The sequence below is a fragment of the Chrysoperla carnea genome, chromosome 3 (assembly GCF_905475395.1).
Source record: "Chrysoperla carnea chromosome 3, inChrCarn1.1, whole genome shotgun sequence".
NCBI lineage: Eukaryota > Metazoa > Arthropoda > Insecta > Neuroptera > Chrysopidae > Chrysoperla > Chrysoperla carnea.
In genome coordinates, this window is record NC_058339.1 from 54,577,140 (window position 1) to 54,602,902 (window position 25,763).

Here is a 25,763-nt window from a genome sequence, read left to right on the forward strand (position 1 = left end):
CAACCACTCTTCCACACAAAGTAAAGGGTATCTTTCTTCTCACTTCCTCAATGTATTACATAGTTATAAACCGCATTCAAAACATGTATACTTGATACAATAAAATACCTACATTTGCTTTAAGTCTAACCTAATTTGTGCCCTCACGGGTAACCAGTGATGTTTACGAAAAAATGTTGTTTATTTTTTTATAAGGAACATTTTTTACATTTAAACTTTTGTTCTATCTCTAACGGTTTACAAGAAGCACGGTTGACCTATGTTGCTCATTTACGTTAACTCGACGACCTCACAATTTACATCCTAAAAGCACGCTAAAAAATTTCAGCTTGATATCTCTATTCGTTATTTAGTTATGTGGCGACAGACAAAAAACCGTAAATGGACTTTTTAGATGTTTTTATGTATATCTGTACCAAAATTTTATTCGTACAGATATACATGAATATTTGCTGAGTAGCATGAATATTTTTAAGCATTACAAACTTGGGACTAAACTTAGTATACCTTCATATATTTCATATATATACTTGTATATATACATGTTATAAAAATTATTTTTTCACTAACTCAAATTAGTTCATTCAGTGTTTCGTTACGAAATATTACATTAGGTATCTTACAAAATCGCTCGTAACTTGACAACGAAAAATCACTCGGCTCTCTAATCTAACGATCATAATAGAACTAGGTTAGGTTAGGTTACATTGGCTGTCCACGAAGCCCATTGTGATACCATTTATGTGTTTTACCACCTTTCCGCTGATAATTTCATTTATCAGCTCCTCAATTTTAGAGGCTGAGTGCACCTCTTTCATGCATATACCATACACTACACCAACCCATCACAACTATTAATTAAATTAATTTTGTTACGACGGCGGGAATCGAACCCGCTTTCCTAAGTATACCGCGGACGGAATTGGTTACACCTTAACCAACTGAGTTAATAGGGCGACATAATAGAACTAAAACGTATATCAAATTCCGAGGAGAAAATAGAACTCCCTAACGGTAGAGTTTTCATAAAAGCAACCTGACACGTACAATCTCGTGTTATTTCAAGATTCTTACGGCCCGTATGGTACTATAATCGCTATCCCACTACTATATATTTTATCTATTGACTTGGACATACGTCTCCACTTTTTATTACACCCTGTATTGAAATATACTGACAGTGAAGTGATTTAACTCGAATGCAAGTAACTAAAAGAAAAATAAATGGTTGACATTTTGAAGAGGTTAAAATTCTTTGTTTTTATTTTTCTAAATTATCAGTGTATATGTGTGTATATTTTATTTTAAATGTAAGTTAATTTCTAAATTTCCTTTAAAAATGAATGTTTGTTAATAAACATAAATAGACTTAATAGTTTATAAATAATTTAAACACTCATAATGACAATAATATAAGGAAAATATGGATCAATTTTTTTTTTTAATTAGGTAATTATTTAAAACCCAGCACAGAGAAATGAAATATTGATATGTACATTAAACTTGAATTAATATAGATAAAACATAAATTCGATAGTTCTTGTATATCTCTCAACCAATTTCTATATTTAAACTTCAATATGTTGCTAGAGAAATGATATAATTAATACTTCGAAATATAATAATTCCTCTTTATAGAAAACTCGTTGGCTCATTAAACAAAATATTCCCATTTTCTATGAAATAAATTTTATCTAAAAGCTTTTAGACTGGTAAGGACTAACTTTTTGTCTGGTTTATAAAATTCTGGAATACCTATCAAAATCCTTATAATCATATAACAATTATAAATATCGCGGATTAATATTCTGCTTAAATCGATTTATATTCAGATTTTCAAACATATCTCTTTCTAGGCTAATAGCACGTGAACAAAAACCATGAAATGACAAAATGGTAATTTTTTGATAGTCGATTACAGTACAGATGTACATTAATATAGGCTGGCCAGTCAAGCTATTGTTAGGACTTAGGACATAGGACATGTCATATTTTCTGAACTCGTGAAACGAATTTACCAAGGCTTCAATCTATTTTAAAAGTTATCATATTTCATATCACATTTCATATTTCCTGAGTTCGTGAAACGAATTTAATAAGTCTTAAATCTATTTTACAAGAATATGCATAAATTTGTTTGCAATCAGTCAGCTGTTTGCTAGGATGAAGTTGGTCAGTTAGTGGTCAGGCCCGAGCTATGTATGAAAAAATAACTATAAACAAGTCATGTACAAAAGCTAAAAAAATATATGGCTTACACTTCATGGCCACTAACAAACCAATTAGAGCGATCGCGTTGTCGTATTTTTTGCTTGCCATTTTTGTGTGTGTTGTCTAGCCTGCACTTTTCCGTTATACCTGTACAGGCTTCCAACTAAGGTATACCGTTACGTGTATGCCCGGCCTGAGTAATAAATATCTTATTCAAAGTTTTCCTCTATTTCTTAACATTTAAAAGCTAAAGTTCAATTTTTACTAAGCTTGAAAGCCAAAGTCGCCCTCAAGGGCAAAAGTTATTTAACTCTTTTAATTCTACAACTTTTGTATGGATTTTTTTTTTCTAAAACCATTATTTTCCTTGTCATGTTGCTATTCCAGGATTTTTCTAAAACTGTGTATGTTGTTAGGACCAGGACGACAATATCCTTAAAATTTTCTGTCCAATGAATCCAGCGTTCTAAGTTATAAAATTATTATAAACATTAAGCTTATAACCTAGCTTTTAACTGTATTACTTTGTAAAATAATATGTTTTTATAAAAATTTTCACTGGTCAGCAAAATTATTATTTAATGTAACCTCTTTATACTTCAATAAATTATATTTCTGACCCAAATAATTCAACATTCATATATAAATTCATATATAAATGAAAGAATAATTCATCCAAAGTATATTTAAGTGATTTTGAAAAAAAATTAATAATTCCATTTTTTTTTTTTTTTTATTAATTATTAATACAAAATAATTACATTTTTGAATAAAAAAAAAAAACGACTTGTTATTGGTAGTGGCATGTTCACAACCGTTGAGGCTGTAAGCTCATCGGAATCACGCTAAATTCACATTTCTCAATTGAATTTACAATTTATACTAGAGTGATATCGACCCGCTTCGCTGGGTATAAAAGTAAAAATTGATAAAGATTGCTCTCGCTTTATCCCCTTTCTATAACACATGGAAGTACTTCTGATTAAGAAATATAATCAGAATATTAGCGATGAATCGAATTTAAATGAAAGACTAATGTCTTTTATTACAAAAATCAAATCCGCTGCTGAGGAAGTGTTAGTCGACCAAAAAATCGAAAAGAAAAAAGAATGGATGACCGAAGAGATATTAACCCTAATGATAGAAAGAAGATCACTTAAAAATAACGCTACCCAATATAAACTCAAGAACTAACAAATCAAAAACAAAATAAAGAAAGCAAAACAAGCATGGCTAGATGAAAAATGCAACAATATAGATATGTATGGAAAACTTAATAATCCACATAAATTGCATAAGGAAATTAAGAGCATGTGTGGAATATCACGTACACATGTAAAAGGCAATTTAAGGAATAAAGATGGCAAGATCTTAACTGAAAACGTGGAAATTGTCAATAGATGGCAAGAATATGTTGAACACACCTTCAAAGATCAAACGCGTCATGCTTTGCTGGTGGAAAATACCACTAACTCTCCATATCTACCAATATTGTTAGAAGAAGTTGAAAAAGCAGTTGAAGAACTTGGAGTGCGTAAAGCCTGTGGAGAAGATGGAGTTTTTGGTGAATATTTAAAGTGTTTGGATTCAAGTAGCATGCGTGAACTTCAAAATTTATGTAATGAAATGTATCAGACAGAAGATGTTCCTAAAATACTACTTGAATCAAACTTTATTTTATTGCCAAAGAAAATTAACGCTAACGAATGTTCGGACTACAGAACTATCAGTTTGACATCCAATATAACTAAAGTTTTCTTAAAAATCGTGTTACGAAGGATAAATACGAGCTTACAAGCTGAAATAGGACCGACTCAGATGGGTTTTAAAAAAGGAGTGGGTACTCGTGAAGCCATTTTCTGTTTAAACATTTTAGTGGAGCGCGCTATCGAAAACAATTTACGAGTATTTGCCTGCTTTATAGACTATGAGAAGGCATTCGACAACGTCTCACACGATATTCTTTTTAATATTCTTAACCGATTATGTAATGACAAAAAAATAATTAACATCTTAAAAAAATTATATTGGTGTCAAACAGCTCAAGTTACAACTGGGTGTGGCAACACTAAGGATATCAGAATTGAAAAAGGTGTTCGCCAGGGATGTGTTCTTTCTCCAATATTTTTCAATGTTTATGCCGAGTACATCATCAACGAGGCTATAGAAAAATTGGATATTGGTGTTTTTAACGGAGTTCGAGTGAATAATCTGAGATACGCAGACGACACAGTATTATTGAGTTCTAGTGAAGTAGAATTGCAAACTCTCATTTCCAAGGTGACTGCAGTTAGCGAACAGTATGGCTTAAAACTTAACATTAAAAAAACATCGTGTATGGTATTTAGTAAAGATCCTGTGCAGCTTAACGTAAATATTGTTTACAAAAACAATAAAATAATCCAACCAAACCAAACCAGTTACTTGGGGAAAATTATTACCTACAATAATGATCAGTTGTTTGAAATTAAAAAACGAATTGCAATTGCTAAAACCAATTTTATGAAATTAAAAACTTATCTAACTAATCGACATATAAATTTCAATAACAGATTTAAAATGCTAAAAACATATATATGGTCCGCTTTACTCTATTCTTGTGAAACATGGGTGCTTAAATATGTCAGTGAAAAAAGACTAGCCGCGTTCGAAACATGGTGTGTTAGACGTATGTTAAAAATAAAGTGGACTGATATGTTAACAAATGAAGAAATTTTTGCTCGTGTAAATTACAAAAGGTGTTTAGTGACGGAAATTAAAAAACGAATTGTGGGTTTTTTCGGTCATATATGTCGTGGCGAACAATTTGATCTCGAAAAGCTAATTTTATTTGGAAAATTGGAAGGCTGGAGTTCAAGAGGAAGAAAAAGAACAACATGGCTTTCTACAATTAAAAGATTCACAAATATCACCAACATTTATGAATTAAAAGAGACAGCCATGGATAGAGACAAGTGGAAAAATGTGGTCTCCAACATCCTGTAAAGGATAAGGAACTTTTATATATATATATATATAAATTCATATATAAATGAAAGAATAATTCATCCAAAGTATATTTAAGTGATTTTGAAAAAAAATTAATAATTCCATTTTTTTTTTTTTTTTTATTAATTAATAATACAAAATAATTACATTTTTGAATAAAAAAAAAAAACGACTTGTTATTGGTAGTGACATGTTCACAACCGTTGAGGCTGTAAGCTCATCGGAATCACGCTAAATTCACATTTCTCAATTGAATTTACAATTTATACTAGAGTGATATCGACCCGCTTCGCTGGGTATAAAAGTAAAAATTGATAAAGATTGCTCTCGCTTTATCCCCTTTCTATAACACTCGAAATAATGGTAAGGATTCTTTTACACAGATAAAATATATGTATGGTTTTCTATTTTTTAAAATGTAGAATAGTCATATTTATTCATTGAGTATATCAGAGAAGATGGCTATTTTATATTGACTATTTTTACTGAAATCTGTAATTTATGGTAATGTCAAATTAAATTATTATTATTATTTTTTTTTTCTATTAATATATCTTTTATATATATTTTTTTAATAAATTATAGTTCATGTGTTATTCTGATATATCAGCTATATTGGCTGTACAGTTTCATTAAAAACCATTCGCTAGTTTTAGCGTGAAAGCGTAACAAACAAACATGTTTACTTTCGCATTTATAATATATAGATAGATAGATAGATAGAGAGAGAAGATAAAAATAAAAAGACATTGCAACTTTTCTATTATACATACTTAGATTTGAACCCTTTTACCCACTGGGTACACGAGAGTGTATAGATTTCAATTTGGTTGAAGAGTTTTATTTTTGTTTTTTTTACAGTTTTAATGCAAATAATGTTTCCTATGGTTGAAATGACGGGTGCAGTGAATACAGCTGCATTACTTTTACAAATGAGGCAAAATTTAGAAATTTTAAATTTAGATGTAAATAATATTAAACCAAAGTCAATTTTAACTTTGCCAGAAGTTGAAGCTCAAGTACTTAAAAAGAACATTATTGAAACACCAAAGAAAAATGAAAATTTAATCGACGTTTATGATGATAGCTTTGATGATTTTAATAAAACTGACGATCCGTTTGTACAACAATCGAATCTTGAATCATTGAGATTGAAGCCAAGAGACAGTGATGCAAAATTTCGGGCATATAAATCAGCTACAGAATCATCCTGTGATAATGAATCATCTTCAGAATCTGCTAGATGCTGTTCGTCACCTTATAGGAGAAAAATGAAAAAAGTGAAGAAATTACCACCCATTGGAGTATTTTGGGATATTGAAAATTGTCAGGTGAGACAATAAAAGTTTTAATATTACTTGATCATCTTACAAATTAAAATATTTAAATAGATTTGAATTTTAAAATTATTCACGTTTCGTAAGTCGAATAGGACTTATCCAATTTTACTTTAAATAGACGTGAAAACCGGGAAAATCGAAAATTGTCAGGCAATATGAATGATCGGAAACTATTATGGATATCAGAGAAATCTAAGAAGTATATGAAAATCATTTTGCTATGCGACAATTCGTGACTCTAAAATACTGACCTGACATACTGATTTAAATAAGGAGGAAGGTGTAAACATTATCTTAGAGCATGTAATTAAATGACATAAAAAGAGAATTTCTACTTATTTACTTACGAACTAGTGATAACTGGGAGTTGCAACTCGCCAACTGGCGATAATAATTCGTACTAATTGAAATAGGAAATAAGTAATAAAATCAAGTCTTGGTGAGAAATCAAATCGATGGCGCAAAATCGAGTTCGATGACTTTTCTTTGTTGAGGCCCTACAGCCTCTTCGGGATTAAGGACACAAGTCAAGTAAGTCAAAACAGGAAGTAGGCCCGATCCGTTTTCAGTAGTTAAGACAATACTTAAACTTTTCAATTTCAATAAAACTTGGTATATGAGGTAATTTAAACTTTAAAAATACAAAATTCCATACAAAGAGCGAATTCTCGAATCAGTTTCAATTGGCCATTTATCGTACAAAAATCAAGCCTGTCTGGTAAAAAATTTTAATAATGGCGTCAAACTTTAGTGTGACTTTAATCTATATGCATTTTTTTAAAAGTCTGTAAAAGTGTAATTAATTATATTAGAAAATCGGTAATAATTACGGATTTTTGAACGTTAATCGTTGTAACCACTTTTACTTTTTTGACGTAATATTTGTTTACCTTTTTGGCATGAAATTCAGGTACCAAGAGGACGAAGTGCAGCTGGTGTTGTGCAACAAATCAGGGAATTATTTTTTAATGGTTATCGTGAAGCAGAATTTTTAGTTGTTTGTGATGTTAAAAAAGAAAATGGTACTATTTTACAAGAATTAAACGATGCACAAGTCAATTTAATACATGTTGCATCAACATGTAAAAATGCAGCTGATGAAAAATTACGTCAGGCTATAAGACGATTTGCTGATATACATAAATTTCCTTCAGCAATTATCCTTATATCTAGCGATATTAATTTTGCACCTGAATTATCTGATTTACGACATCGTAAGCGTATTCATATTATATTATTACATAATCAAAGTGTGTCGGAGGCATTAATTCTATGTGCAAATGAACATTATCTATTTCAAAATATTTCTGAACAAGCACCTTTACGAAGTAAGGTAAGTTTTTTCGACCAATCTTTAATAAATATCAATAATAGTTATAGATAAAAATAGATCATAAATGAGGTGACACAAATAATATCCCAGGCACGTAGATTTGTAGACCTTTGAATATAAAAAGAATCAATTCTTTCAATATTTTTGCGACATTTTCACTAATTAAGTTATGTCGAATTTCACATAAATTAAAAATTTGTTTTTAATCTTATTGATATTTAGCAGAAAATATTGTAATATTTAGAACGCTTTTATTAGCTTCATACGTATGTTAGTATTTTAGTATGTAACGGAAACTTCAAACATTATTTTGACCCCCTTCAAATCATCGTATTAACTCGAAATTTGGCATACTTATCCAGAACCGATGGCAATACAATATAATTTAATAAGTTTATATGATTATCCTGATCAGTATTTTCAGGAATAACGATTTCCATCTTTGAAAAATATACATTTATTTGCGCTCTTACCATATTTATACTGAAGTTTTGATATATAAATAATAGTCTAAAAAACACAAAATAAATAATAGTTTAACAAATTCAAAAACACGCTTTTGTAACTAGCTGAACTAAAAGGTAAAAAATAATTTCTATAAATCCAAAAAAATTATTTTATCGTAAGTAAGCGTGGGGTCCTTTTTTACGATAAAATGCTTTTTTGAATTTACAGAAATTATTTTATTAAAATCTTTTAGTTAAGCTAGCTACTATTGTTTATTTAAATATAAGTTTAGACTACTGTCTCCTTTAAATCATAATTTGTATGCCACAGAAGGTATATTTTATGTTAATATTTAAATTTTAAGAATATAATTCTAATGTTTTATGTGAAATATAATTGAATTATTAATATTTAAATAAGTGAAACATTGCTTCTCATAGGTTTGTTAATTGCAAGATTGTGATTGTTTACCTTTAAGAATATTTTTTATATTGAAGTACTTTTTGAACCATGATCCCTTCCGATTTCAAAAGGTAAATTATCAATTATCTTACCTTACTTTGAAAGCCGTCCATAAATTTTGTAAAACAATTGGGGAAAGTAGGGATACTTAGACAAATTTTATAAATCTTCATTCAGGAATCTGCGTGAGTAATATTTCTAATTTTTTAATTTTTCTGTTTCTAAACAAAAAAAAAATTATTTAATCATATGTAATTTATGAACGGCCCGTTATGATATTTTAATTTTTACAAAACTATTAATAATATTTGATTATTGACTCTAAACCGATTCTTTTCGAATACACTTCGAAAAATATAATACATCCAAATTTTTTAAATAAATTTATTAGGCTCAAGTTACACCGAAACAAGAAATGGTTGAATTGATAATATGGAATTTACCGAAAGGCTATGATATTCAACGTTTAAAAGCACGTCTAAAACAACTTTCTGACAATTGCGGTGGCAAAGTTGTGTATCTAAACTCAGAAAAAGGAACAGCTAATGTTGTTTTTAAATCATTAAATGTTGGTATTCGGTAAGTTATAATGTTATTAATTTTTTAAATACAGAAATGATTTTAGATACAAATTCAGGGTTGTCTTTATCTAATCTGTTATATAATCCATAAATAACTTTATCGTGGTTGAAGAGAAACAAACGAAAAACCTCCCAAGTATTCAGCAATATCGATACTTTAAACTTGCAACAGCTATTTAATAAATTTCTCTATTCTCTAATAAGAATCGAATTTCGATTCTTCTTAGGTCGACTTGCACAGGTATGCCTGCAGTTGCTGGTACGCATGCTCAGGTACACCTGTACATGTGATCTGTCGGGTATACCGTAACGTGTATGACCGACCCAAAAAAAAAACAACTCAAAATTCAATTTTGAAGATTAGAAGAATAATTTAGATTTAGGAGATATAATTTTTAATTTAGCTATTTCTCCTTTTATTAATAATAAAATATATATTTAGCTGGAAACCGAATGGATAAAGACGATCCTGTTAGGATATCTAGTTATGATAATACCTTTTAAAAAATTTTGCTTCAAAGTGGCACAACGTAAGACAATTTACTGATGTTATATATTAGAATAAAATTATAATATTTACAATTTTCAGCGGATAAAACATAGTTTTGTGTAACCCTATCGATTTAACTAATTGTTATTCTAAATTCTAAGTTTACATGGAGGGTCCGATAGTATCCCGAAACACGTAACTTCTATTCTTACCAATTGTAAAAAAGTTGACTCGGATAGTTTAATTTTATCAACTAATTTATTCACGAGTATTAAGAAAAATAACCGAGTGTCATATATACATGGAACGAGAATCTCTGACAGTAACGAGGCAGAATCCGTATCAACATTTTAACTTTTAATATCCGATCTACATTTACCTCGAAAAATCGCATGACAAATATTATCCCAATCCGCCTAATATATGAAATGATTAAATTATTATTTACATAGCGATGTCAAATGATTAGTTAATGAACACTCAGTTTTTCTGAAAAGTTTTAACGAAACACTCTATAGTATAAATTATTTGAAATTTTAGATATTATTATTTCGTTTATATAATCAAATTGTTTTCAATAAAAGCAACATGAAAATACTGGTATTTTTAATGAAAAAAATAAGCCATTTTTAAACATTTAAATTTAGTACTAACTAAAAATAGCTACGAGAACAAAGTCAAAAATTAAAAAAAAATTGTATATATTTTACGCAATAAATTTTATAAAATTAACAAAAAAATAAAAAAATATTATGTGAATCAAGATATTTTAAAAATAAATTTTTAAATTAGTAAAAATATAAAAATTTTTTATAAAAAAAAACACGTGGAAATTTAGATTTTAGGTTTAAATTTTTCAAGGCGTTTACAACACAAATGTATAATCCATATTTCAGGGGCGGCGGGTATAATATTACGAATAAGTTAATATAAAGTATTTATAAATTAATTTTATGATTTCATTTAGAGCCCAAAAACGTATGGATGGAGAAGATGTATATGGACATCGTATTACTGTGAGTTATCCAAGACCATGTAGTTGGGAGAAGCCACAATCGCCATTTAAACAAAATATAGGTAAATTAAATTTATAATTTTTACCCTATGTTTTACGAAAGAATGCGAATTCATACATGGTAAAATATTTCAATTGTGGACAACACGGGAAAATGCTACAATCAAATGTTCTCTAAGGGAAAATACGACATGGGTGTACCTGGATTTACAATTTTTTTTTTTTTTTTAATTTTTAATATATATTTTATTTTATTTTTTAACTAGGTACAAAAACAACATATCGTACTGAAGTTCCTAATTATCAACAACCAATTCTACCCTCGAACTGGAATAGCACTCAAACAGGAATAGGAATATCAGAAATGACTTTACCAACTACAAATATATCACCATTAAATGGTTTTTATTCTTCAGCCGATATTCAAAAAATTGAAAAGGGAAATATGTTGTATGGTCGTGGTTTTGAACAAAATTTGATGGTAAGTTTGCCTGCAATTTTACGATCTATATGAGAGTTTTTCATCAAATTTTTTGTATAATAGGATCAATTTAAAAATCAAAATATGATGGAAGATGAATTTGTTCCAAAAGGTTTTCGGCGTATCAGAGGTACACATGGGAATTCAATATTAAAAGATTCTACAGTATCAGAGCCAACAATAAATAATCGCATACGTTCAAATCGAATTGATAACAATTCATCCTTTCACGATCCTACTACGTACAATAATAAGCCAAATTTTGTTCCACGCGATTGTATAACTTTTAATAATTTTCAAACAGGACTTCCATTACAAAATAATACATTTGAAGTAAGTTAATATTATTTATTTAACTTAATTTGGTTAATCGAAACTTGAGAAAATATTTTATTTTTCATTGAAACCAATTTCAGGTGCTTTTTACTGTTTCTTTGAGTAAAACGTAATAGTTACTTCTGATTTCGCTTAACTAGTTTGGACCGTATTTGAAAATTTAGTTAAATAAATGAAAATTTTGACATTATTTTATAGCATTCATTTCAACCGATTCGAAATTATCCAAATAATGAAGAAGTTGTCGAAACAAATAATGCTTTAACTCGAAATAATAATTTACAACAAAATGTTGAATTAATTGTCACAAATATTGATTCAAGTATTGAACCGCGACAAATGCGTCGCATACTTTCATCGTTATTTCGAAAACATGCACAAGTTTTAAATACTACACTTTTTAGACAACTTGATGGTAGTGTTGCTGCAGCTGTTAAAGTAAGTATTATAAAATAAAACAAAATTTTTTGCGTTCTTAAAAATTATACTTTTGTTCAGGATCCGAAAATAGAAAAGAATTGAATTATTTTAAATTGGTTGGGCTTAGAAAAATAACGGAAAATATTATTCGTAAATATAAAGCGCAATATCTAATATTCACAGATTGTATATTTATTAGTGATAATCACCATACTAACGATAAATGATATTTTTATTTCGATAAACCAGTAGATACTTATTTTATATTTTATTTAGGTCTATTCATATTATTTTTTACTCGCTGGGTTTAAAAGTAAAGATCACTGCGTTATAGCCTCAACCTACCTTGCTCTCACTTATCCCTTTTCCATAACAATCGAAATAGAGATAGGGATTGTTTTACACAGGTAAAATATATGTAGAGATTTCAATTTTTAAAAAATAATATATAGTCTTAATTCATTGAGTGTATCAAAACAGGTGGCCATGAATTGTATCTCTTTCATCATTTTTACAGAAATCTTTAATTTATGGTTCAAAATGATGCTCATAGATAGCATAATGAAATGTCATAGACTAAATTTAATTTTTTGTTTTTAATATATCTTTATTCGAAAACGCGCTACATTTTAAATTATAAAACTTCCCTTACAGATCAAATAACATAGTTTAAAATTAGACGTCATATACATCTGTAAATAGAATAAGATTATGCTTTAAAAAGCAGATTATGCTACACATAATAATATTTTGAAAAAGCATCGTCGATCTAATTTGAATTCTCTTTCACAGTTATGCCAGAACCACCATAACTTTCCAAACTAATTTTGATTAAAATTTAATAGATGATGACGAAACATAAGCCGAGTCTGATTATAGATTTTTAAGTTGAGCTGAAAATGTTCCTTTTAAATTATTATGATCTTAAATAACAGCGATACTGATTCTTATTATAAATAAAACCAATGACGCCATATTTTTTTGATATTTTACTAAATTGTATTCAATTGATTTCAATTCAGGTTGCTTCACATATGGATGCACAAGTAGCAATTTCTCAACTTCATCGTTATCGCATTGGCCATAAACGTATTACCATTGCTTATGCAAATTCTGATGGAACCAATCCACAACAATTACGAGCACAAATTATTAGCTTACTTCAGGTATTTAAATATTTTTGCTTCCTATGTTTATGGTACTACTGGAAAACTAACAATTATCTAGTTATCTATCTATGTTGTTTAGTTACCATAGAGATAATTCCATAGAGTAGCAAAGTCGCCTCTCAAACGGTTAATCGCTGTAGAGAGACACTTAAAAAGACAGCTGTATAACTGTAGAGAGACAAGTCAAAAATTCACTTATTGCGTTTTTTATGTCTATGCAGCTCTATGGCATTATCTCCATGGTAGTTACCCTTAAGAATTCATTACAGCTGATTTAATAATTTTATCCGAAAATACTATCTTTTTCTGTCATCATATGAAATCACGCCCTCCTTAAATTGTCTAACATGCTAAAAAATTTCAAATAGTAAAAATTAAAAAATAATTTTCAGGATGTACCTGGTAAAAAATTACCAATATTTAAATTTCGTGAATTATTTGAAACACGTTATTTAACATCGATTAGTATGCCTGAATTATATCGATTACGTGATATTTGTTCAATAATCGATGATCCAAGTGGCAGAATGATTGCGTTGAATAATGATTCTGTATCGAGTTCCTCATCACCCGATTCAAACTTACATGAATTAATTTATTGTTTGAAACATAATAATCCAGATAAATCGAAAGGATGGGCAGAAATGGAAATATCTGAATTACCAAATATTCGTATTGGTTTGAAATTATTTAGCGGTAAATTACATATATTGTTACAATCACATAAAGGAATTTTACCATTACAAAGGTAAATCTTTCTATAATTTATTCACTTTAGAAGTACGGATCATGCTACTAAACTACAATTTTGATAACCAAATAGAAAGCCATCCGTTTAAACCATCCAAACGTCTAAAAGGTTAAAAATGAAATATAGGTAATACACTTTTTTATGAAACGAAATCTACTAATGAACATAAAAATTGTCTAGTTGTTTCTTTGTCAGACCATATTAAAAAGTAACATATGATCAGAATGTATATAAATGTATGCGAAGACCGCTTTTCGCAGCAATACACATTTTCTATATGCATTTCTATGTCTAGTTCTTTGTTAGCCAACTAATGAAGAATAAAGAGGAATTTATTTTTTTTAATTTTTAACAAGTGAAAACAAACAATTGACTGAGTTAATTGTTGAAATACCATGTATAGTCAGTGTTGATTTCTTTATCACATTACACATACAAACATGTGACACATACATAACTGATAATCAAGTATAGTACATATGTAAATGACTTTATAGGTTTCTGCATTACCGACCGACATTTAGTGTATAGTTTGTACACATATTATAAAATTTCCGCCTAATTGGCGTCCTCACGGGTAAACAGTGATGTTTACGAAAAAAACGTTTCAAACAAAAGTTGTTTAATTTTTGATAAGGAACATTTTTTACATTTAAACTTTTGTTCTATCTCTAACGGTTTACAAGATGGGTCCTACGGACCCAAGACCCAATTGACCTTAGATGCTCATTTATGAACTTGACCTCACTTTTTACGTCCTGAGTACGCTGTAAAAATTTCAGCTCGATATCTTTTTTCGTTTTTGAGTTATCGTGTCCACAGACGGACGGACGGACAACCGGAAATGGACTAATTAGGTGATTCTATGAACACCTATGACAAAAATTTTTTTCCTAGCATCATTATTTTTAAGCGTTACAAACTTGGGACTAAACTTAATATACTATATATATTTCATATATACATGGTATAAAAAGGACACCTACTCTATGAGTTTATAAAGTTTTAAAATTAATAGAAATAAACTTGACTGACACGTTAGCCTGGAGGTCAAAATTATCAATCTACCAAAAATGAACAAAACCAGAACGAATTTTTATGCTTAAATTGAAAGCAGGTTGTAATTGTCTTGCATCAAAAATTGGATTTTTTTACTCTTATAAAGTCAATTTCTTATGCTTTGTACAATCCTATTAGAGAAAACATGGAAGGCAATTTTTTTAGAACCTATAATTATATTATTTTCTTAATCTTCTGTTTGTTTCTATATCGATTTCTAAATAAATTTTCATTAGTAGAAAAACATCTTAAAAATCGACTTGATTTTGTATCGTAAAAACTTAATGCATTTTATAAGTTTTCATAAATTGTTGAGTAATTCGTGAGATATTTAGAGTAGCATTATTCTTACTCCATCACTGATTAAAACATCCCTCTCAAATATGAGGTTCATGTATATTATATAAATAAAATTTTATAGTTTCCAAGCATGTTACGAAGCAGTTATACGCGAACCATTACCAATCGATCATACCGGTGTTCCTTTGGAACATTTGGTTACATGCGTCGCTGGTGTAGATCTACAACAAGGACCGGCTAAACAAATAATTTGGTCAGCACAAACATCACCTGAAGATGTAACAGAAGATGGTAGTTCGTATTCGGGATTATGCGGGTCACAATCACCAAATACACCTCTAGCAACACAATTGGCATTATTTTCACGAGAGCTTGTTGATTTATTACGAACAACACCAAATTGTCGAGTATCATTTAATAAATTTATACCAGCATATCATCATCATTTTGGTCGACAATGTCGTGTAGCAGACTATGGATTTACGAAATTAGCTGAATTATTCGAATCGATGCCACATGTTGTTCAAGTAAGTGTTTTTGGAGATTTCTAGTATAGCAATTTTTGGACTGAAAGTAATTTTGTCAATAAATTTAAATATTTTTGTTTATTTGATAGATACTTGGAGAAGGTAATAAACGTATGATAACATTATCACATAGAACACAGATACGTCGTTTTACCGGTGATTTAGTGCGGATATTAAAAGGATCAGCATCTAGACAGATTAACATAAGCGAATTTGCAGCAGCTGCTGAAAAAACTCTTGGTAAAGTTTGGGATCCTGTACATTATGGTGTTTGTGATCTAGATGATTTATTATCTGCAATACCTGAACATATCGTTGATATAACTCCATTAACAGAAAATGATGCTATTATTGCTCTACCAAAACGTGTACAAACATCTGAAGAAATAAAACGAACACAACAATTCGCAATTCAGGTAAATATTTGGTGAATTTAATTTTATTAATTTAAAATTCAAATATTTAATATCCGTTGTTTTAAATTTGTACCCCCGTCAAATAACTTAATAATTATAATTTATTTTATAGGTTATCGAATTATTACGCCATGAACCACAGTGTGCAATGCATTTCAGTAAATTTGTTCCAGCTTATCATCATTATTTTAATCAACAATGTCGAGTAGCAGATTATGGTTTTGTCAAACTTATTGAATTGTTTGAAGCTATTCCAGAAATAGTTCAGGTGAATATATTTTCGTTGAATTCCACTGTATTAAATAATAATTAACTACTTCATCCGTGAATTCTAAATCTATAAAATAAAAGATATTTCCGATGTCCAATCGGTAATTCTAGATTAGCAATATTTAGAACATTTTTATACCATGTATGTATGAAATTTATCAAGGTATACTAAGTTTAGTCCCAAGTTTGTAACGCTTAAAAATATTAATTGAAAATTTGTGTATAGGTGTTCATAAAATCACATAATTAGTCAATTCCAGGTTGCCCGTCTGTCTGTCAACACGATAACTCAAAAACGAAAAGAGATATCAAGCTGAAACTTTTATAACGTGCTCAGGACGTAAAAAGTGAAGTCGAATTCGTAAATGAGTTACATAGATCAATTGGGTCTTGGGTCCGTAGGGCCCATCTTGTAAACCGTTAAAGATATAACAAAAGTATAAATGTAAAAATGTACCTTATAAAAAATAAACAAATTTTGTTTAAAACATTTTTTCGTAAACATCACTGTTTATCCGCGAAGACGCAAATTTAGTTTGGAGCATATAGTACCCATACATACGTATTGTATAAAAGTATGTATACGCGTATTGTATTTGTGTGTACGAAGAGTGGATATTTTTTTATACTTACATGACGTAAAAAAAACGATTACGTAATCAACACTGTTTACACATGGAATTTCAAAAATAAAATCAGTCAATTGTTTGTTTTCATTAGTTTTTCTTAAATTTGTGTTCTATTTAAATTGAAATATTTCTATGGAATAAAAATTACATTACGATTTGCATCTCAAATTTATCTCATCACCAAATTGTTTACTTTATTATAAAACTATTTTAGATTGAAGAAAAACCAGGTGAAGAACGAATAATTCGTTTAACCACAAAAGAAGCGTTAAGAATATTATCGAATCAAATCTTTCAATTAATTGTCAATAGTTCAATGAAAGGTCAAAATGGTATCCCAATGTCTGATATTCCAACACATTTTCTGCGAGAATATGGATATACATTACGACCCGATGGATATAATTGTAAATCGATTCGCGAATTATTAGATAAAATCGATGATTCTGTAATGGTTTGTAATATTTTTCTGTGATGAAAATTTTGTTCAATTATACTTATTGCGTTAAAATATTTTAATTTTTTTTCATAGATTGTTGATAATATGTTAATGTTAGTTGATCGATCAGTTTTCCGTACGTTAGGTCTTCGATTATGGAGAATTTTAATGCAATTACCAAATTATTGTTTAACTTCAACAAATTTATTACAAAATTATCGTTCAACGTATAATCAGCATTATGAATTGAATCAACTCAAACAAATTTCATCGGTTGTGAAGGTACGCCTATTCTATTATTTAAAGAAACACTTATGCAATTTTTTGTATTAACTAAAATGTAATATATTAAAATCCAAACTTTAACATTAACATTTGAAATACTTATAAAGAAAAATCAAGCCTTAACCGATTTGACGGTAGTCGTACTATCTTAATGAATAATTTTTTTCTTTTTAGATTACAAGCAAAAATAATGAAACATTTGTTGGACTAACACCATTATACATATTTGCAGCAAGAGCATACACCATTTTATATGAAAATAATACAAATAATATGAATTTGACAATATTTCAAAATTTATACAAACAACGTTATGGTATTTTAAATCCTGAAGATGCTAATTGTCCAACTATTACGGCCTTAATCAATTCATTACCCGATATTTTATTATTATCGTCACGTAATCGACTCAAACAAACGCTTTCAATTAATTCACAACTTGAAAGTAAGTATTTTTGTCTTTTTTTGTAACCTCATTTTTATCTAAGCTCAAAGATATATGTCTGTTAAACACAATTTGCAATTAACGCGCATGAAAAATTATAAATTTTTGAATTTGCAATTGTCAAGTCCCTATCTCTATCTATCAGTGATGGACAACAGAATGATGCATGACTTGGAAAAATCTGATCTGATTATTTAATATTGACGCACTTCGCTATTTCCGGTTTTGTTTAAAGTAACGTCATGAAAACCAACCTTAGCAGACATTTAAATTATCTTAAATACATTGTTAAAATTTTTAATAGATGTTGGAGTACCCTTACCAGAAAGTGTCGATAGTATGAAAGTTGAAAAAGTTGCTGATGAAAAACTTTCAACATGGAGTTATTCAGAAATTAATCAACATAATCAAAATAGTAATTTGGAATCAACCGTCCAAGAAATGTTATGGCCTACAAAAATGTATTCAACAGCACGTTCCTATTCACCTCCTAAGCCAGATACACCACCATCAAACGTTAGTAATGTTTTTTTGTTTGTTTTAATATAAAATGATATTTCTGCGATAAAATTATAAAAATTAATATTTTCACTTTTTAGGGTGCTACGAACTGGAATGAAATGTGGGGCAGTCCGTCCGCTGCGAATTATGTAAGTAGTTATATGCAAAAAATTTCTTATGAAATGTTCTAAAGTAACTGCCTTTAAAAAAAAACTAGAATTTTTTTTCATTTGTAATACTTTTTGTTTGTTGCAGAATTTATCGATACCGATGCCTATTTCCGAAGTGAACAATTTACCAGATAGTCCAATGTCATTAATATCACCAGCACGATTTTTACTCCCTGCTTATATGAATTCATATGGAGAACAATCAATTTTAATGTCACCTCCAGCTAGTGCTTTGCCACAACCTAATTTGTTGGATACAGGTATATTAAGATTATATATTAACAATTTTTGATACACCAACGCTTCCATTTTTCGAATATTAACATAAACAAATTTTTTGTAATTATTACAGAAACAGAATCATGCGACTCAAAAAGTGAATCAAATAATCAAAAATCACCAACCACGCCAAACCGTTGTAGACGTAAGTATAAAATGATAATGAGTGAATTGAGAGGGGCATATCAAATATTATAGAAATGTTCTACAAGCTTAAAAAAAAAAAAACATATATTATGTCACACGATTTTTCAGATTTTGTAGACGCCTATCCCCATATGTCATATTTGTCAGTTTTTAATTTAATAATCTGCAGAAAATTTGGTTTAACGTCTTGATTTTTGTGACCTCAATAGATTTAATTATCTCCAGAGGTGGATTAACAAATTATGCACCCGTAGGCATGTTAAAAAATTAGCCCCCACCCTCTTGAAGTTCAACCACAAATCTGTCTATAATTACTGCATATACTGTCACTCTGAATGATTCCCGATCAGATTATGAAGAAGTAATATCTTCGGAAGATTCATCTGCTGTGAGCTTTTTCTTTGTGTCTTTTTCATATTCTTTGACTATTGAGAATTACAAGGTTTGCTGTTCATTTTTATTAAAATTTTCCCTTTCTGCAGAAATTATGTGAATTTAGACTGTCATACATTTGAATAACTGTACAAATGTCAATATCAACGGATTGTAATTTTTTGAATACTTACACAATTCATTTTATGTTTGTTTAAAAACTTTCACGCGAGTGCCCCTTTGTAACCCCACGCCTGTAGGCACGTGCCTATTTTGCCTTAAAGGTAACCCCTGACTATCACAATTTTAAAATTTCCCAGAACAAGTTGAACTATTTGTTAGAGATCTTCAGTGGTGCCCTGTCCCTTAATGCGTGATATAAATTATAAATTAACATATGTAACGCAATCAAAACAGCTTCGTTAAATGTTAACAATTTGTAAGACGTTAAAATTACTTTTATGTCTTTAGTATTTTGTATTCGCTCACTCTTGAGTCAATTCTTCTAGTAAAATTATCTAACGAATTGAAATATTTACAGGTAAATTACGTGTCGCTGCACAATTTAAATCACCAATCAGTCTGTAAGAATCATTTTATTATATAAAACAATTTATAAAATGTTGCTATTTACTTTTTGAGACTGATTTTAACAACAAAAATTTATTATCAAAGTAAGAGTACCTGATCGCAATTAATAAATAATAAGAATAATAATAATAATATTATTGTGATAATTTCATTTCATCGAATCAAATCATGTTATTTAAATAAATGTTCACATAGATATTTAGTATTTTGAACATCGCCATTAGAACATATAATTTATAAATAGCAGTCATTTTTTTATTTTAATTAAATGTTAAGATATTTCTTTTTAAGATGTCGAATCAATTAAGAATGTAGTTTATTTCTTAGTCTTGAAGAACACAAATGATTTAGTTATTGGATGGACATCGTATATTGAGATAAAAAATTCTCATTTCAAAATGAAAATTCGAATTATAAATTTTAACATGTTTTTCTTTCTAATTTATTCAAAGTCGGTTATGTTTCTTGAAGACTAAGAACTTCTAAATTATCAAGGTACTTCGAAAGTCGTAATTAATATAACGAAAATAATTATCATAAACACGTTTGTTATCAATCGTTGGGATTGTAGAGATCAAATCAATGTTCGAGGGGGAGATATACAAGATGATTCATTCTTCCACCCCTGTTCGTAGTAACTGCCATTCAATATTCAAAGATGCCACGGTTTACATTTAAGATAAAATATTTTTCTAAACCGTAGATCATTTATTTTCGACTCCAAAATTAAGTCTAACATGCTAACCAAGTTTCGGTAGCAAACGTGTTATTTAGCCAAGAAGCAAATCCTTGGTCTACTAGATCCAAAATGGGATAAACATTTAAATGATTAGTTAATAATATCGATGATCAATTTCTAATTACAATATCAATAATTCGATAGGTTATTTAATCAAATATAATTATCAAGTCCTTTTGAAAATATCAGTTAAAGGATAAAGATTATAATATCTCAGAAGGGAAGTTATTTTTCTAATAAAATAATAGAAATATTATTTAATTTAATCCATTTTCTCTGCTATTTATAAAATCATTCGAATTTATAAAAAAAAAAAAAAACATGTGAGACATTTTATCGAATTACTACATTTTTCTCATTAAAACTTTGTATTTTGTATGTGTTCATAGTACTTATATTAATTTTATTTTATGTATAAAAATTGACCAAAAAAAGCAAAAAAGAAATATAATGTTGTGGGGGGTATGATATTATAAAACAAGAGGTTACGAAACAAAATTCTATACTATGTAATACATAATTAATTTTTGATTGAACTCAAATTGAAACGAAGTTCAAGGTTTGTTGATTAGACATTTAACTTATCTTAATTTGACCCACATAAAACTTTGTTTATCTCACGCTAAAGTTTATAAAAATTAAAAAAACCTTCACTCTAAATATAAGAATAAATTTCTTATTGCATAATAAATTTATTCAATTTCTTTTATTTACTGCAGTTAAATCGAACACTGTTATGGTTTTTATATATTTTAGAGGATAACGAAGTTGTTAAACAAAGTTTTATATAGTCCAAATTCCCTGTATGAACATTAACTTCGTCACAATGCTGTGTTCTTTATCATTAATATAAATGGCGATTAGATTGAATTTACATTTAAAGTAATCTTAACAAATTAACGCTCACATGGTTATGCCTCCCAGAAGAGGGGGAATTTAAATTTACATATTACCGTTATATATTTGTATTCTTATCTGATAATCTTTAAACCATACATTTCTTTATTAATTTAAATGTACGATCTTCATTTAGTATTAAGGATTCAGTGAGGAATATTGAGGTGGCCTCTTGTATTGTTATCGTATGTGGAGGGCTCTTAGACTCAGCCTTGTATCTCAGAAAACATAGATTAATACAAAAGAGATAATAAAATACACAAATCAATCGATAACTTTTTTTAATTAAATATTTTTAATTGTTTATCAATTAAAAATTTGTATATGAAAAAACATTTGCGTTTTGAATCCCCTTACGATAATTCAAAAAAGCATAATTTTTAGTATAATATCGAATTATCAGTAATCAGAATGAATTTCTCATTAAATTTGCGCAGTGCGCACTTTGTTATAGAATACAAAAAAGGAATAATTGTTATTATGCAATATTAGTTTTTACAATATTTTTATTTAAATATGTACTTTTTTTCAAGGTTTATGAATTTTATCGATTTAATTATTTCTAATCAATCGTTTTTAATAGGTTTTAACAAATGCGGAATAATAGAATATGCTTTAAATTTTAAAAATAAGCTTTAAGTTTTAAAAAAATTTAACGTACTTTTAGAATAAAATTATATCGAATAATATGAATTTAATCGAAATATAACGAGCTCCATTTTTTTGTGTTTAAACATAGGTGTATTATAGAAAAAGCTTACGAATCGATTGCATTTTAATTTTAGCGTATTGAAGCTTTTCTACATAGGTTGGTTTTGGTAATTCTCAATTTTCCAATAAAGTATACATTTTTTAAAATAACAAATTTGTCTTTCATAAACAGCAAAACGCTTTTTAGACCAGAATTTTATTCCAAAAATTGATGTATATCTACACGGAAATTGTTGGGATGTATTTTTTATCGCTGTAATTTTTACTATTTATAACAGACACTTTAAATATTCGATTATTCCAAAAAGGTTTATGCGCTACGGGAAAATATTTTATTTTTCAATTAAAATAAAAGTTTCTAAATCAATGCGCGTTAAAAAAATTCTAAATCGAATCGGGAAAGTAAATTAAATTTAATCAAAATTAGCCTTGAGCCGATTTTTCAAAAAGGAAAAGAAGTACACTGTTTTTTTTCGATATTTGGAACCCATTGCCTTCGATCGATCTAAGAAAGAGGCAGTGCGGTAAACATATAATATTTTTAAAATGTGCAGGGAAACAAATATCCAGAGAAAAAGAATATGGTTAAATTAAAAATTAATTACTAAAAAGAGTAGTTAAACAATAACTAATTGAATACCATTAATGTATTAATTTTCTTGAATGCAATTTAGAGATATAGTTCCATATTTTGTTTTTAAAAACGATTGATTACTAATAAAAATAATTCAGTATTTAATTTTAATTATAAATTACTGAAATAAGTTTTATGTATCTATATATAATTATGAATTTTAAAAATAGTTTCGTTTCGATAAAAACACGACAGTAACATCGAAAGTAGTTTTATATTCAGATACAAATTGCGTTTATTATTGATTTATTTTTTTGTGATATTATTTAATATTCGACGAAATATAATAATTTTCTAGTAGTGATTAAGAATTGAACTATAATTATTGTATATTCAAATTAGTCCAAACATCTGGTTTACCTAAAAAAATAAGCAAAAAGATTTTTTCGAATTTCCATTTTTTCTTTTCAACTATAAAAGTTTTGTACAAAATTATTCTAAATAAAAGTTCCATTCAATTTTGCTAACGCATTGTAAGAATAGAAAAACAGCTAACGTTAAAAAAACTAATGATTTTCTTCGAAGCTTCTTTTTTTTATAGTCAGCGTCAAAAACAAAAATTATTCGGTCAATCAGTCAAGTAAGGAAAATCTTTTTCGAAACGCTTTGATGTACTCAGTGTAGAAACAAAAATTACTCGGTCAATCGAAACAATTTTTTTAGTCCCTAACCGAAAAACAAAACAGAATTAAAATTATTAAAGTTTTTTTAAGAAAGTTGAAAATATATTAGGGATCACGGAAGAGAAGAAACTGTATTAAATGTTCAGCTTTCTCAAAATCATTTTAATACACTTTTTGTTTTTCGAAAACAAAAATGTCGTAGGTCATAGTAGATGATTGATTCACCAAACGATTTTTATTTTTGATTTTGAAAAAAATCATTAGATTTTTTAAGCGAAGATTTTGAGTTATAGAAAATTTTCTTAAAAAAAATTATGTACACGATCAGGAAATTTATTTAAAAAGCAAATTTTCCCCTCCAACACATTCAAACTTTCCATGTTGAAAGTTTGAATTGTTAAAATTATCTCTAAATTTTTTTTAGGTAAACCTCTTTATCTGAGCAGCTAATGCTTGGGCTAATAAATAAACAAATGCAGGTTATAATTTAATTAAGGTAATTAAACATTCCTTTTTTTTATTAAACGTTTTATTTTTCACGAAAATAATCAATAGCATGTTTTTCATTATACGAAAAATAATTTTATCAATTTTTTTACTTAAAAAAAATGTGTTAATTAAGGTTTATTTATATTTTATTAGGGTTTTCATTAAACACAAACTTTTTAAAAATTGTAAATAAAATGAATTAAAAATTATTAAGTAATGCCCAACGCACATTGATCAAGCCAAAATCTTGTTAAACAAAATGATTTTGCTTAAATTACTTAAAACGTAAATTGATCTATCTTGAAAATTATTTTTTACCAAGGCATAATGTTCGATCAGTGTGCGTAGACATCTAACAAAACGTATAAAGTGTTATATAAAGATGTCTGATCAATATTTACTTCATGTTGTACTTTTTGAATGAAGACATGTAGAACAAACGCACATTTTTCTTGAGTGCAGTATTGGATCTTAGAAAAGGATTTCAATACAATTTTATGCTTTTTATTTAAAATTTGTAAGAAAAGTGAATTTCTCGAAGGAAATTGAGAAATAACAGTGAAATTTCTAAATAGTTTACTGAATATATGAAAAAAAAAATTGTTTTTATCTTTTATTTGACTGAATATGGTATTTTTAATTATGTATTAATTGTTTGTTGTGTAAATGTAAAATTTCCATGAAAAAAAATTGTAAAACTTCTGAAGAATCTAATTTCATTATCAATAAATATTTTTGTCTAAATTTTATACAAGGTATTTTTCTGTGTTAATATGCAGTTTCAATAAACAAACATAATGTCATGCCACTTTTTACCCAAAAAGAAATTTGAGAAAATAATGTGAAGGTCCATTAAAATCATTTTTCCTGAATGAAAATCGTGAAAAACATTTTTTTTTTATACTTTAGCGCCACCTACTTTTTGTAATTTAACTCGTATGACGTTGCTTCAATGACATAAAATGTAGCCGACAATGTCCTCTACATTTTTTATTTGAAAAACTTTTCACTTAAACCAATAGATTTCGAGAAAAACGCATACCAAATTTTTTTTTCCATTGTTTAGGATTTCCTCAAAAACAGCGGAACGAAAAATTCTCTCAATTTTTTTTAAAGTTATTTACATGCCCCCCTAACGATCTATAACCTCAGATTCACCATTGAAATTTTTTCCAGGTCCCGCCGTTTTTTCGTTTAGATTGACTGAATCAGAAGG

General features: G+C 28.3%; 1 protein-coding gene across 2 annotated transcripts; it reads left to right on the plus strand.

Moving 5' to 3' along the window:
* Positions 1 to 1,276: 1,276 nt before the first annotated feature.
* On the plus strand, positions 1,277 to 20,573 carry LOC123296862 (meiosis regulator and mRNA stability factor 1). Of its 2 annotated transcripts, XM_044878539.1 has the most exons (21): positions 1,277 to 1,310; positions 6,061 to 6,530; positions 7,450 to 7,876; positions 9,180 to 9,360; positions 10,820 to 10,929; positions 11,134 to 11,348; positions 11,412 to 11,681; positions 11,883 to 12,122; positions 13,127 to 13,270; positions 13,666 to 14,021; positions 15,505 to 15,910; positions 16,000 to 16,326; positions 16,439 to 16,594; positions 17,440 to 17,679; positions 17,758 to 17,946; positions 18,124 to 18,394; positions 18,699 to 18,910; positions 18,994 to 19,044; positions 19,151 to 19,325; positions 19,418 to 19,489; positions 20,405 to 20,573. In XM_044878539.1, the coding sequence occupies exons 2-21, from the start codon at positions 6,066 to 6,068 to the stop codon at positions 20,449 to 20,451; spliced, it is 4,554 nt and encodes a 1,517-aa protein (XP_044734474.1). In that variant the 5' UTR covers positions 1,277 to 1,310; positions 6,061 to 6,065; the 3' UTR covers positions 20,452 to 20,573. The 2 variants fall into 2 exon arrangements, with proteins under 2 accessions (XP_044734474.1, XP_044734475.1); XM_044878540.1 differs by lacking the exons at positions 1,277 to 1,310; positions 6,061 to 6,530; positions 7,450 to 7,876; positions 9,180 to 9,360 and adding an exon at positions 10,627 to 10,757 and having other exon boundaries at positions 20,405 to 20,572.
* The last annotated feature ends 5,190 nt before the right edge of the window (positions 20,574 to 25,763 follow it).